The 15508-nt window shown below is 40.3% G+C and overlaps 1 protein-coding gene across 1 annotated transcript in view; it reads right to left on the reverse strand.

Moving 5' to 3' along the window:
• The window catches only part of ADAM22 (ADAM metallopeptidase domain 22), a 158255-nt gene that overhangs the window by 6744 nt on the left and 136003 nt on the right, over positions 1-15508 (reverse strand). Inside the window, exon 29 of the mRNA XM_015424136.1 lies at positions 2773-2859. Coding sequence (XP_015279622.1) covers positions 2773-2859 — 87 coding nt within the window. The remainder of the gene's footprint in view (positions 1-2772; positions 2860-15508) is intronic.

Genomic DNA, 15508 nt, shown 5'->3' on the forward strand with positions numbered 1-15508 from the left:
AAGTACGTTTGCATGGTTATCTAGTTTTTGTGAAATAGTGTAAACAAGTCACACAGAATGCAGCTTGCTTCTCTATAAAATCTCACTGGCAGGGCTGCTGAGAGGGGAGAACTGAGGGGATAAAATTTGGGGGGCCTAAGTCAACTGGAGGGCCCCTGAAGCCAGGGTCATGCTCAGTCAAAGAACTCATGCAGTTCTGACTGCATCCACTAGGGGCTCAGGTAAAAAGCACTCATCCACTGGCTCTCCCCACCACCACCAGGTTACATCATTCTCCTCTACTCCATTAGGATGAGTGTATGACAGGCCCAAGATCACCCACAAACGTCCTTGCCAGAGTGGAGGGTTTCCCAGATCCTATTCTGACACTTTAATAGTTATACAAGTTTGTCTTCCATGGCAAATAGCATGGGGGGGGGATGTCTGGGGATAACCTGTGCCAAGATATTCCAGTTCCTTTAAATTTTGGTCCTGGAATTCCTCTGATTATCCTGAAGCTGATGGCCAATTTTGAGATTCCTAGTTTTATTTTCGGATGAGTTATGCCTTTCACAAATGGACAGACAGATGGACATGCAGATCCTTTTATTATTATAAATATGAGGTAACAGCCAGCCAAGTGATTTGTTTTGTTATGATATTTAGTTTGGATCAGGGTCATATGGGGCGGGCCAAATGGAATCTTTGTCCGGGTGGCTCTTGGCAGTCCTGCTGACTGCTATATGTACGTGGCAGCCTCTGCACTCAGTATTTTGCACCCAACTAAACACAAAAAGGAACAAAACTGAAATTCCCTGCAGAACATCCCCCCCCAATGAAACCCAAATACTCCACCTACAGGCAAAAATCCAAATCCAAACACCCACCTTAACAACTCCCCTATCTACCCTAGAAGGGGCCACACTTATAAGCCATGTTTGTAGCTTTGAGCCCCATACCCTGCCATTTCCAAGAAATTAGTTATCTAGCAGCTACCTCACTTCCAACATACAACATATCCCATTATATCATCCCCCTACATTATTGTTTCCCTCCTGACCCAGCTTTTTGCGGATTTTTATTTTTATAATCTTAATGCTAAACTTAAAAAATAACAATATTGAAAGAACTTCTCATTGAAAAACTCTGTAGATTTTCCGCTGTACATCTTGATTTCCGTTTCCATGAGAGTTATAAAAGAATATTAATATTTTAATGATGGAAACTCTATTTCCAACCTAAAAAATATTTCAAAATCCCAACATTCTTAACAGATAGAAGTTTTATCAAGTTTTGTTCATGTTTTTGCTCACAGGGTTTCATACTACTTCCATTTAATTTTAATTGTAAATCCTTCCACAAACAATTATACTTTATACTGAAATATATTAGATCTCCTTTCCCTCCATTATTTCCCATCACAAATGCATTTTGGTCGTCATAAACAAATATGTCTTTATAAGTTAACCCAATGGAAATTGGCAACAAAGCAAAAAGATGACGAGAGCCAATGCAACATATAAATAAATAATGAAGTGGGAGTTTTCTCTAGTGCTGGAATTTTGTGATTTCAGCTGACATGGAAAAAAGGCCTCTACCTGGGTCTACACTGTTTCTTCTTTGTAAAAGGATGGGCAAAAGAAGTCTAATTAGGAAGTGACGATCTAATGAAGAGATTCTCTTTTATGCATTTTCAAAAGGCTCTATATAATCACCACTACCAAACCTTGTTGATTCCACCTGGTTTAGACCAACCTGCTATCTGCAAGTTTTCAAACACAGGTTGGACAAACAATTAAATTAAGACAGAGTTGATCAGTAAAACATAATCCACTTTAGCATCTATTTTAAGAATGTATGAGGTTTATTTATTTATTCCACCCCCACCTCCTTTAATATTATTAGTTCTGGAGAATGAGAAAGGTTGCAAATTATATTGTGCTATTTTGGCGGGTCTTAATAAGTGGTTTCACTAAGATTTTCATTTTAGGTTTTGCCATGTGCTTACATGTCTACTTTTTGTTTGTTTGTTTTTGAGTACTATTTGATAAAAGATTAGACCGTGCTTCTATTGCCAGTGGGCTGTGTTAATTCATGTCATTTGCTTCCCTCCCCCCTCTCTTTTTTGGTCATTCTGCTTTTGATCTTATTGTTGTGATCAACATCCAAATCCAATACAAGTGAATGTAGTGTGCCTACTTGCTATACATACATACATGTATTTATTTACCACAAAGTGAAATTAATTCTTCCCAGCATATTGCTACACTGACCTCCAGTGGCTATGCTAGGCACATTTGTCCTTTCTCTCTCTCTCTCAAGCCCAAAAGATGTCATTCCCATTTAATTTCCAAGGTAAAATTTTATCGCTAGCTGAGAATGAATATTTTATCGCGTCCTCTGAAGAGAAATGCATCATGAAGCTGCTAGCTCGGGGACATTAAATTCTAGCTATTTACATTAAACGTTACCTGATTAGTGCTAGACATAGATCATGCCCATAAAACACTACTTGGCATCAAATAAAGAAATGGTTACTGAAAGCTAGAAATGGTGATGGGAAATGCATGCACTATGAACATCCTTTTCAATGGCTTCATCAAAACATTCAGAAAAGAACAGCAATTGCACAATGAAGCCCAAAAAAGACACCAGAAGGCAGCAAATGCACAAGGGCCCTTGGCACCTACAGAAATCACTTGTATTGGAAGATACAAGATAGGAAGTCCCATCATATCTGGAATGTGCTGGAAAAGCTCTTAAAGATGATAGAGAATTAATTTACAAAAATACCTAAAGTAGGGTCCTTCAGTGTTTTTATTCACATCTTCTACCCACTTAGCTACATTATATTCTCTTTTGAACCATGGGTTTAAATACCTGCAGAAAGCAATGGGGGGAATAGAGAAAGCAGAAGAATAGAGAAATATCTGAGAACACAAAACACAAGCTCAGCAAAGGATGCTTTCCATCCCCCAAACACTAGGGGTAATGTTAACTCAGTGTGAATGTTGCCCAAAATGTTGGCAATGCATACAACAGCATGACAAAATCTGAGCCATGGGATTCAAAGTTAGTTAATCATGCTTTTATTTTCAGTTTAGCCTCCTTAAGAGAAAACAATACTCATGTAATTTGGGAGCTGTTAGCCCAAAGAACTACAGATCTCTTAAATCTCCAAAGCAGAGCTCATTTTGGATACAACAGGCTTTCAATGTTACGTAACACAGTGGGAAAGCAGAAAGTATGGAAATACAAATGCCTCCAAAGCAGGAAGGGAAATAGTGAGTCTCCTCTGTGGGATGATGTACAAATTTTAAATGCTGGATAGAATCCCCAGAATGGCTTGGGGCAAATAATATCTCAGTGCTACATATGCAACGTAACACAGAATGAGTGAAATACAGGAATGTTATGTGCCTTGCGCTACAGCTACACAGCAAAACAGACATGCCACTCTGGACCCAAAAGAAATCGGAAAGTAGACAGTCCCTGTTGTGAAACCAGGGGGGGGGGGGCGCTCTTCTATGATTTCAAATAAAGCAAGTTACATCTTCAACTATTTCAAATATGGCCTCTTCTACGATTTCAAATCAATGAACTCCAGATCAGAGCTAGGAGATCAATGCAGCAGGTTACATCTTCTATGATTTCAAATATGGCCTCTTCTATGATTTCATATAAATGAACTCCAGATCAGAGCTAGGAGAACAATGCAGACACTTAAAGCTGGCTCACCTCTTTAGTGAAGCCACACAGAAACTGTTCTTTGTTTTATTTATTTGATTTCACTTATACCCTGCCCTTTCCCCAATGGGGACCCCCAAAGGGGCTTAGATCATTCCCCTTTCCTCCATTTAACACATGGCAGTTGTTCGCACATGGCAAGTGGTCTATCTGCAGAGGCTCACCACACATTAGATTCCTTCGGTGTCACTGCAAACAGGCAAAAGAAAAATGTCTGTAGTGCCAAAAGGGGAGGGGAGACCCCTGCCAGATCAGTGAGATGAACTCCTGCACATAGGAACAACTCATCACACAGTGGCAAGCACTGGATAAAGAAAATTAGAGTCACCTCAGTGTGTTCATGAAAGGTTACATCCTGTGAAAGTCAGTAATTCTGATTTTTTAAAACAAATCTGGATAAATTGAACAGACTGTGGCTCAATCTGATGGTCAGCTGACAAAGTGGTTAACAAATTTTTATACATTAACAAAATTATATTTGTACCTTATAGAACGGAGGTCCCTAACATGGTGCCTGTGGGTGTCTTGGCGCCCATTGAGGCCTTTTCTGGAGATCTGATTGGCTGTGCAGTTTTTTTTAATGTTGCTTTGGAAGCAGGTGTACAAGGAACTTCACTGCATGACAGAAGGTAAACTGCGGCAGCCATTTTGTGGCTGTACCCACCATGATGTGTCATAATTCCAAATGTGCCCACAGGCTCAAAAAGGTTGGGGACACCTGTTATAGAAGAAGAATAAGGAATCCCAGAATTCTTTCAATTACATTGAGTAACTGATTAAATTAGAATACATGCTTCCAAGGTGATATATTCCAATTGTTTTCTCTCTGGCTAGACTGACAAATACTATTATTCTACCGCAGTATGATATCACCAGACTGGGTATCTAAACTAGGACCCAGAACAGATGTGCTATAGAAATATCCTTCACCTGCGACTCTAGGACAGGGTTTCTATCCTGTCCCACACAAAGGACACCATGGGTATACTGGGTGATTATAAATATAAACAATGGCTGCAGTCACACACGCTAAATAATCCACTCTCAGTGCACTTTCCAGCTGGATTTTTACTGTGTGAACTGGCAAAATCCAGTTGGAAAGTGCACTGAAGGTAGATTGAAAGTGGATTACTTAGTGTGTGTGACTGCAGCCAACATGTGGCATTTGGCCAAGATAAATGATAACATTCACCATTTCCTGAGGTCTACTCCTGGTTGCTAGCCCCCCCCTTCCAAATTCCAACAGGACTGAAATGTTCATGGTGGACCTAATACAGTTGCTTTTCTTGTTGGTATTGGGACTTTTCTTCCTTTTTTAGATAGGAGCCCTTGCTTAGGGTGGTTTAAGGCAAGCTGTGCTACAAAAATAATGGTAACATGTTAATATAAATATCAGGATAATTTTTAAAAGCCAATATAATGCAAGAACAAAATGGTAACACAAATGTCTGTTATAAACTACTTTTAAATGCCTGCTGATCTGCCAGATTAGCCACCTGTCTCATATGATGAAATTTTTGATCTTTTTAACTCTTTTAAATCTGGCAAAGCCCCAGGACCTGACGGCCTACCTACTGAACTTTTTAAGAGTGATATTGATTGGTGGACACAAGTTCTTGCCCACTTGCCCGCTTATTGATAAATTTGGAGTTTTACCAGATACTTGGCTGAACTCCATAATTGTCCCAATTTTTAAAAAAGGTAATCCTAACAACACAGAGAACTATAGACCTATTAGCCTACTGTCAACCCAGGGGAAACTCTATGCTAAACACCTTCGCTCGAAACTACTGAGCTGGATGAAATCTTGCAATCTCCCTGGAAGAGGGCACATTGGTTTTGTAACCAACCACTCTACTCTTGATCACTGTACAGTACTATCTTATTTAGCAGAGAAATATATCTGCTTCCCCAGAGATAAACTCTATGCTGCCTTTATCGATCTTCAAAAGGCCTTTGACTCTGTCGATAGGCAAATCTTATGGGATAAATTAGGTAGGATGACTTTAGACCAACGACTACTCTTCCTAATATGTAAATTACATCAATTGAATACTTGCCAAATTAGGTATGGTAAGAAGGGTTTTTTAACCCATAAAATACCTGTTTCAAAGGGCATTAAGCAGGGATGTGTTTTAGCTCCAGCCTTATTTAATCTTTTCCTATCTGACCTTCCCACATATCTTGCAGCAATAGATGGACATGCCCCCAAATTGATCTCTCTATCTATACCCATCTTACTGTATGCAGATGATGCTGTGGTTCTTTCGACCACCAGAATAGGCCTCAAACGGGTCCTAACAATGTTTTCCTCCTACTGTAGACACAACTCTCTTACAGTTATGGGAAATTATGGGAAAACCAAAATTCTAGTTTTTTCCAAGGCATGGAAACGCACCTTGTAGAAAATAGATGGAAGAGAAATGGAGCAAGTCAGATCCTTTAGGTACTTGGGTGGTTGGTTTCACTATAATTTAGTGGTCTTTCCATCGGGACCAATTGCTCCAATTGGCTAAAAATAGGATTTCGGCTGTTACGCATTTTTATTACCGACAAGGAAATCAGTTTGTCCTGGCCGCCGTTCAAATTTTCCAAGCTACGGTAGTCTCTTGCTATTATATGGAATCCCTGTATGGATTCAGAGTTTTAACAAAGAGATTGATCGAATCCATGCAATCTTTTTATGGTGTATTCTTGGATTACCTAACTCTTTTACCTACTATTCCCTTTGTGCTGAGTTGGGTCTCCATCTCTTAGACTCGAGGACATGGATCACCACTATTAAATATTGGCTTCATATCCATTTTAGTGCCCCTCAGAATAGCCTTATTGCACTCTTTATGGATCCATATGTATCAAAGTGGTCACAGGCTATAACCTCAAAAATATGTTGAATTGGTATTGACCTGGACATCTTGGAAAATCAAGATGAGAATTTCATATACCGGACAATTTGTAGAAGAATCTGGGACATTGAAGCCCAAATAATCCAGACCGGTGCCAGAAGTACTTGCTCCCGCCTTTTCCTCGACCTCAGAAATGTACCAAATAGTACGGCACAATACTTCTCTAACTTGGTGATCCTGCTGCAATGCAGAGCCTTTATGCTAGCCAGATTTAATGTTTTCTCCTCATCTTGGGTTTCAGGTAGATACAGAGGTACCCCGAAATGTGATAGAATTTGTAATTGCTCATCTGGAAAACCTGATACCTTAGATCACATCTTATTATGCTGTTCCCTCCACTCACATCTTCGATTACTTTGGATTAAGCCCATACTGTCTAGGATTAACTCTGAAAACGTAATTAGGTACTGCACAGATTGCTGAATTCTTGACTAAGATCTTGGCAGTAAGGAGTTTTTTTTAATATTGACGTGTTTCAAGAAGGCAGGTGTAATGATACCTGATGAAGTAACTTATTTATTGTCTTATATGCCAATAAAGGTGTTGTATTGTAAAAATACCTCAAACTACTATTAAATGTATCTGTGGGCTGAGTTATACCCAGGAACCCTTACTTTCTTGACTGGCCTCTATCCTGCTGCAAACTGCAGCATCCACAAAGAAACTCCGGAGAGCCTGGAGCTTATTTTATTTAACTAGTTTCAGGTGGGTAGACATGTTGGTCTGAAGCAGTGGAACAAAGTTTGACTCTAGTGGCACCTTTAAGAGCAACAAAGTTTTATTCAAGGTATAAGCTTTCGTGTGCACACACACTTTTTCGGATACAATGAAATTATTTAACTAGTCATTTGTACTTCTTTGGTGCTTTCAAAGGGGTGGTGGGGAGATGGAATAGTTTATCAACTCCTCATTTCTCCCATCACCTTCTGGCTCTGTTTCTAAACATCTAGTACATTCTACACCCTTCTTGCCTTTTCTGCTATTCTACAGTGTTGCAATTGACAGTGGCAATGTTTGGGATGAAATGCATATGCTTTTTTGCTCATGCTGAATGGAGTTTGTATCCTCAGTATTAACAGAATCAAACCGGGTTGATCTATAAAATCGCATAATCAAATGATGTTTGCACAATTTTGTCTAAATTTAATAACATTTATTCCCTCCATCTCCCAACCTCTATCACAGGAACAGTTTGAATTCTCTGTAAGTCAAAAATAGTTTCTAAATTAGTGTACTTACTTAAGACCAAGAAAAAAACTAGGAGTGCTTTATGTTTTCCATGTCAGTTCCTAATTAAAAAGTAAAAGTTAAAAGCATAGCTGCAAGACAAAATTGCTAGCAAAAGCAATGGGGGCTGGTGGCAGAACTCTATGCACTAATTTGTATCTTTCCAATCTTAATGGGCTCATGCAAGAAAAAAATGCCTAAACCTTTAACCTACACTTTTTATTGGAAAGGCTCATTTGATAACCATGAAGCACTCCTGATCTGGATTTTATAAATGAGAAAAGAGAAAGTTAACATGGAAACAAAGCATGCAACTGTTGGACCAAGACAGCTTTGAGGCTTCTTAATACCAGTTATAGACAATTTTACTTCTATTTCTTCCAGTTAATCTGCTGTTGTATTTTAAGTTCATGCCACGTTGGAGTATTAAATCAGGTGACCACTGTGCATCAGTCATCATTGATATATTATAACCCATTACATCAAAATGGTAAAACTTTGCTTAAGTCTATGTCTGAAACAAAACCAATGGTTTGGCTTGCAGCGCAACATGCAACAATGCAGAACTTCCAAGTTTAAGAGTGAAAAATTATACATCAGGCCAGCAAGAAAAAGGGCTTAGCTCACACTGCCATCCACGGAAAAACTTCCAAGCGATCAAAGGCATTTTGCTACAGTGAAACTACTGAGAAGGAACTTTAATGGGGAAAAATGGCTGCCCCAAATGGAAGGGCAGTTGAAACTGACCTGTGATCCCGATTCCCTGTCTGGGGGTGGTGAGAACCCCCTTGGCTTATGCCTTGGGTCGGGATTTGATTGGTGTGGGAAAGCCCAGGCTCAGAAGCATGGGATACCCTGCTGCAAAAACACAATATATAATAGGAAAAAAATCTAAGCCAAAGTTTATATCATTTATAACAATGAGGATGATGCACACCTAGAGGCAAAGTTAGTACAAATCAACAAAGAAAATTGGGACTGACTATCTTGGAGAGTAATCCACTGCAACATGCCTTTACACATGCTCTTACTCCAACTGTCCAGCTCTTGGTTTTCATAGATAAAAGTATTATTCTATGTAACCACTCCTTTCTGTTTTCAGACAAAGCTGGACTGTTTACATTGTATCTTTGCAATTCTATGTTGTAAATATATATATATATATTTAAAACTTTTTATAATATATTTTATACAGACATTTTTAAAAAGTCCTACAGATCCCTGTGCTTCTGTTCCACAGACAATTTGAACCCAAGCAAAATTACCGCTTTACCTGCTCTTTAGGTCTGATCTTTGCGACCAACAAAAAAAAATGGTATGCATTCTATGTACAAGAGTTGTTTAATCAATTGCCCCAAAAAAGAGATCAGGAAGCTTTTCACTGTCTTAAAAACACACTGGCAAATACAGCTGTGTTTCCTTGAATCTGTGGCATCGTTGCTATTCCCTTGAATTGTTATATCCTTGTGGGTAAAATTTAATGAGCTACCCAAGTATGTTGCAATGTATTTCACAGACAGTTTCACCAAATGCAACCAGTTCTTCAAAAACAGAGAGTTACTTCTCTTTAGACTCAGTTTGGACAGCTGCATCACTGCAACCAGATCACACCAAATGACAGGCTGTAGCAACCACAAAGTCACATGATATATGCATGTGTGCATGTGGCATGTTTGATACAAATAATGTGTTTGTACATGCAAATCAATGACATTTCAAAAAGCACATGACTGTAGTAAAGATTAGTAATATATAGTTTTCTAGTGAAGTTTTTATTATTGTGAGTTAAATTAACATACAAGAAAGCCTATTCCCATTATAGCAAGGCCTTCTCATACTTCACACACCTGGTAGATTGAAAAGCCACTAAACATAATAGAAGGCAATGTGGTTGAGAGGCAAGGAAAATACAGAATTAGGCACAATATAGATTACAAGAGCCTGGGTCAAAGACTGGAGTATATTAGAGTATATTAAGTATCTGGTGTATCTTTATTCATTGTTTTTAAAAGCAGGCTGTCGAAGCTAACAAATAATGTGGGGCCTTTAAAACATTTCTAATTGAATTCTCCATTAGTGTTCTCACTCGCTCTTCTTCCCTCTTCCAGGAGAGCATTAATGTCTACTTTTAGTTGAACAACAGTTACAGGTAAGTGCAACGCTGTTTTCATCTTCATGGTTTCTGTGCAGGCCCACATGGAAGTGTAGCAAGCTCACTTACTGCAGGAGGTGGTCAGGGGATCCTCAAGGAAACAACGACTGAAGCACTGCTTTCCCCACAGCCACATCACTCCTGGAGTCTACACTGATGGCATAAAGTTTCACAAAGTCAAAGCCAACAACCATGTAGCTGTTTTACAGATGCTGAGCAACAGCAGTTTCCCCAAAAACATTGCTGAAGAAGCCTAGGTCGTGGCAGCATGAATCTTGAGTGGAAAAGGACAGTCTACCAGGGACAATGGCTGAAACTACCAAGCTGAGGGAGAAATGGAAGCTAGCTTGGACCAAACACCCTTAGCTATGTCCAGTAGTCCCTGTAGCACAGGGAAATCTATAGGTCCCAAAGTGGCCAAGTACAGAAACTTGAGGATCCAATCCGATGGTTGCAGATCTGAGTAGACCATATCTAGTTGTAATGACTTCACCTTTCTAATAAGTTGTTCCGTGAAGAGATGAAGACACTTCATAAGGGAAAGTGGTGCCAAATCCCCCACAGCTTCATCCAAGAAACGATCCAATGGGGCATCTGATCCCACCTTCACTAGCATCATGCCTTCTTTGGAGTTGGAGGCCGGTGCTTCCTATTCTGAGGTGATGGGAAGAACCAGTGTCTGTGACTGCAGAATGAAGGATGTAGAAACCAAAGGAACTCATCTGGAACTGATTTTGTGTGCTGGTGTTGAAGATGGAAGTTGATAATATGGGACCTGGTGTTCCCAAGGTAGGTTCGGTGGCAAATGCATAGGTGCTGGAGTCAAGGGGTATGGAAATCAAAGCCCCTGAGGTGGACTCCAACTAAACTGAGCTCCTGGAACACAGAGACTTGACAAAGTTGCTTTCTTACCTTTGGCAGAAGGCTAAACTGCTTCAGGAGAAGATGGCTGAACTTCAATGATGTTGTCATCAGACATCTGTGGACTACCCACTGATATCAGAGGGGGAGTCCAAGGATGAACTGGTTGAGGGTTAGGGGTCTTCAGTGGTGAGCACTTAGAAGGTAAGTCTTTAACCTTATGCTTGGATTTACCTTCCACTTTTTTAGTGGGCAGATCCAATGCACTCAAAGGAACTGGTGCCGGCTTCGAAGCCAAAGACACTTTCGGTTCCAACAGGGATACGGAGGGCACTAACCCCAATCAAGGAGTAAGACCTGAGCCTCTAGTTATCTGATCCTCCAAACAGGTTGGTCTTTATTCAAGGGTCCCGTCACCTTTTCCTGAAGGAAAGCATTAAGGTAAGATGCCCTTTCTTGGCAGGCCTTGGGGCTGAACTGGTGGCACATGAAACAGGCCGCAACAGTATGAGACTTGCCCAGGCCTGCCAGATACCACTCATGGATCTCAGACTGGGCCATGTTTGTCCCACATTCCCCCAGGCTTTTAAAACAAGGCCATCCCAATAAAGAAAAGACTAGTGTTATCTCACCAAAGATTTTATTGAGGAAAAAAGTACAAGCTAGATCACAGATTTCTTTTCTCCATGGTGGCAAAGAGAGAACTGAGGGAGGAGCGCTCTCCCCATCTCCATCATGAGCTAATTTGAGCAGAAAAACACCAGCATGTGCTGAAGGAGAGGGGGAGCACCCCTGAAGCCTTAGAAAGTGGTTGAAATCTTGAGAATTTTCTTCTTTGCGTCTGGCCTGTGCATGCATAGTCCCACATGGGACTGCACAGAAGCTACAAAGATGAACATTAAGAATCCAATGTGTTCCATGTAAAATATGTTCTGTTAAGACTGATTATCTCCCTTTATTGACTGTCTGTTGCTCCTTCTGTTAATGATGCATCTGCTTATGATTTCCCGATCAGGCAGGTAAGAAAGGAAAAGATGAGATACAGTAAGCACTGTAGGCCACACTGAATCCTTATTTAGTGTCCCCCCCTTTTTTTAAATATAAACACTTCTAAACTAAATGCTTTATGCTTATACATACTATGGCTTGTAATGAAATGTCCACTTTCACAGACACAAACTCAGTCCAAATAAGCTATTCACAAGCTACATACACACACTTGCCTCTGAGCCAGTATTTTTGGAGTCTGAACATGTTTGTGCCCAGTAGCAGGGGGCAGGGGCAGTTTTACAAATGGTGCTAGACAGTTGCTGTTGAAGAAGAAGAAGGAATAATGAACTATGTAGTCTCTTCAGGCAACACCAGCAAATCTATGCTGTAAACTCTGTGATTATTGCATGCAATACTCTGCTCACTCCTTGTGATCACTAGAGCGTTCTATATATTGTGAAGATATCCTGAAGACTCTGTGTGTTTAAGCTACTATACTTTCTCCTCTTAACTGGGGAAGGTAAACCCCTCATATTGCATGATCTTTCTTTCAATTATTCTCTTAGACTCAGGCTTCCTGTTTATCAAACACAGTAACAAAACTGAGTATGATGATTTAAAGCAATTAAACAAACAAATAAGTGAGTGATCATAACAAGTAAATACTAGCAATCCCCTCCACTGACTAGCATTATTTGCCAATTGGTGTAGCCATGACACAAGGGATATTTGGGCTTGGTTAGGTTAAAGGCTGCAGGGGGGAAAAACACTGGAGTTCAATGGAGAAGGGCATTATCTCCTCTATCATGCAACTGGTGCCACCTGGCATTTATACTAGGAAATTACAGAATCAAACTGCCAGCCCCAGAATTCAGGATCAGTGATTGTAAAGAAAAGATGGAGCAGTACTGAAACTGGAGAGGATAGCACTAGGAGGCCTATTAAGAACACATAAATTTTAAATGTCTAAACAGAATTCAATGTACTAGTTTTCTGACGTCCCTCTCTATTACATGTGTGAAGTAGACATTGTTAAGGAACAATAAATGTGCCCTTAGAATAATGCAGGCTTATCTGTGGGAATGGGGATCATTAAATCCTAACATTACATCCCCACTACAGGGAGAGAGATGTATATGGTGCTCTACGAGCTAATCAAAGAAAACTAAACCACAGTTTCAATTTGCCACTTGGTCAAGCTGTCAAGCTCTGTGATAGATCACTACAGATGCCTTAATTAGTTATTCAGATTTTTGCAATGACTGGTCAGGAGCATGCTTGGAGGGGAACTTGGGGCCTGTACCCCTAAATTCTGATTTGGGTAAAAAGGGAATTTCAAGACTGCAGAAAAATCTATAAAACTGTTAGCCTGGATTGGAGTTGGCTGTCAAAAACATAGTCCAGACTTGTGTCAAGAACTCTGACAGGTCCTACCAGGCTGTGCCCACTGGGCCCATTCCAAGGAGGGGATGCTGAGGCTCTTTGTAAGTTTAGAATTTAGTTATCAAGTCACTTTTTCATACTTCTTTTCAGTATTCTGCCAAAAATGATCTGTCTACTGATTATTCCCAATGATCTGTGCTGTCTAGAATTCATGCTTAGTTATTAAAGATTTATTTTATTCATTATTTTGTGGTGAAGAATGCCCAGTCTTTCAGTACTGAATAAGAGAGGAAAAGCAAAGGAGGAAAGGAATACTTAGAAAATCCTGTCCACAATGGGTTATGTTGACCAGTCTTTCAGTACTGAGTAAGAGAGGAAAAGCAAAGGAGGAAAGGAACAGAAACTCCAAAAGCCTCCAATTCACTCTCATGAGTACATATATCCTTAACTTCTGGTGTGCCAAGATCAAACCATAAAAGAGGGAGGGGCAATTCTCTTGATGGTGGCAGGTCAACCCCAGGCAAGAGACGGTTAGAAAGCCCCCCTTGGCTCTTAGCAAACCTTGGTACATGGTGGTTTCCGACTAAGAGGGCGGTTGTGGCAGAGGTTACCTCTACTGACTCCATTGTCTAAATCTTCCAGTTTCAGCTACAATTCATTCTCTCTATTTACATTGCCAGACCCTCTGTGAAAAGCGGGGCCGACAGTGGGGACTCAGCATCACCAGTCCAATAAAAGCCAAATCGGCAGATTGCTGTTTGTGAAGTGCCAGCTGAGTGACACTTTCTTTAAATCTCCTCCTTATATGCTGAGAAACACAGAATAACCTGTATTTATCAGGACTAGAATCAAACTTGCTTTCAGCATTTCTACTGATTGTGGAAGCAAAACCCCAATTTTCTCCTTGATAAGGCCACTAGTTCAGGACTGAATGCTACACGCATAAGTGTAGCTTGGCTGACTGTAAGTGAATAAGTAAACTGGGCTAATATTGTGACCTAAAAACTATCAAAGGCTATTGCCTTCCTGAAAACACAATTTTCCCCTTGAAGTGATTGGTTTTATCCTGTGGCTTTTCTCTGAAATATTTACTGTATTATGTTTACTTTTGAGAAGCTCAGACTTGGGGCTCTTTTTGGGCAGGAACGCACAGGAACGGAGTTCCGGCTGGCTCCCGAGTTGGCCACGCCCAGCAGGAGCTCATTAGCATAACAGGCCACACCCAATAGCAGAAACTCATTAGGATTGGCTACATTAGGGGTGTGTGGCCTAACATGCAAAGGAGTTCCTTCTACAAAAAAAGCCCTGGGTTTTGACAACAAACAAGGGAAACAGAATAAGAAGGGAAAGGTGAGTGTGGCTGGATGACCACACTTCTGGTAACATGGCGGTGTGGCCTAATGTGCTAATGAGTGGTGCTGTCAGGGTGTGGCCCAATATGGTAATGGGGTTTGCTGTTGGGTGTGGCCTATTATGCTAATGAGTTCCTGCTGGGCTTTTTCTACAAAAAGAGCCCTGCGACTCATATTTAATACAGTGAAATTAGGGTTTGTTCAGACATGACTTCAAGCTGACAAGTCTGAATGAGCTGCCTTGTTTCCTGGGTTTGTATGAATGCCTCAGATTTTTTCCCCACCTGAGCTCAGTTTTAGTTCCCTTCTTGAGTGGTGTGTGATGAATTTGTAATTTGCAATTCTATTGGTCCCATGGTTGGCTTAATCGGAGTGTAATCCTAAACATCCTTATTAGGAAACTCAGTGAGACTTTTAAGAAAACATTAGGATTGTGTTGTGAAACAAGAAAGTGGCTTTTGCATTGCAAACAAATTCTAAAAGCAGCTACTGCTAAATCTCTTGCACTTTAGTTTATCAGCTACCTAAAACTAAATGGCATCATTTAAATGACAATCTCTACTGTGAGATTTGAGAATTTTGCTTTATTATTTGCAAATCTTGTCATACAACCATTTAACTGCAATATAGTTTTAACTATCAATGCTGTGATTGATGAAAAATGTAGCACCCATCTCAGACTCTGAAATTTTTAACGTAACCAAATAATAAAGGTAAAGGTTTCCCTTGCTTGAAAGCCAGTCGACTCTGACTCTACAGGGTGGTGCTCATCTCTGTTTCCAAGCCGAAGAGCCAGCACTGTCTGAAGACATTTCCGTGGCCATGGGACCAGCATAACTAAATGCTGAGGCACACAGAACACTGCTACCTTCCCACCAAAGTGGTACCTATTTATCTACTTGTAATTTCTT

The sequence above is a fragment of the Gekko japonicus genome, unplaced genomic scaffold (genome assembly GCF_001447785.1).
Source record: "Gekko japonicus isolate JY-2015 unplaced genomic scaffold, Gekko_japonicus_V1.1 scaffold1268, whole genome shotgun sequence".
Classification (NCBI taxonomy): Eukaryota; Metazoa; Chordata; class Lepidosauria; order Squamata; family Gekkonidae; genus Gekko; species Gekko japonicus.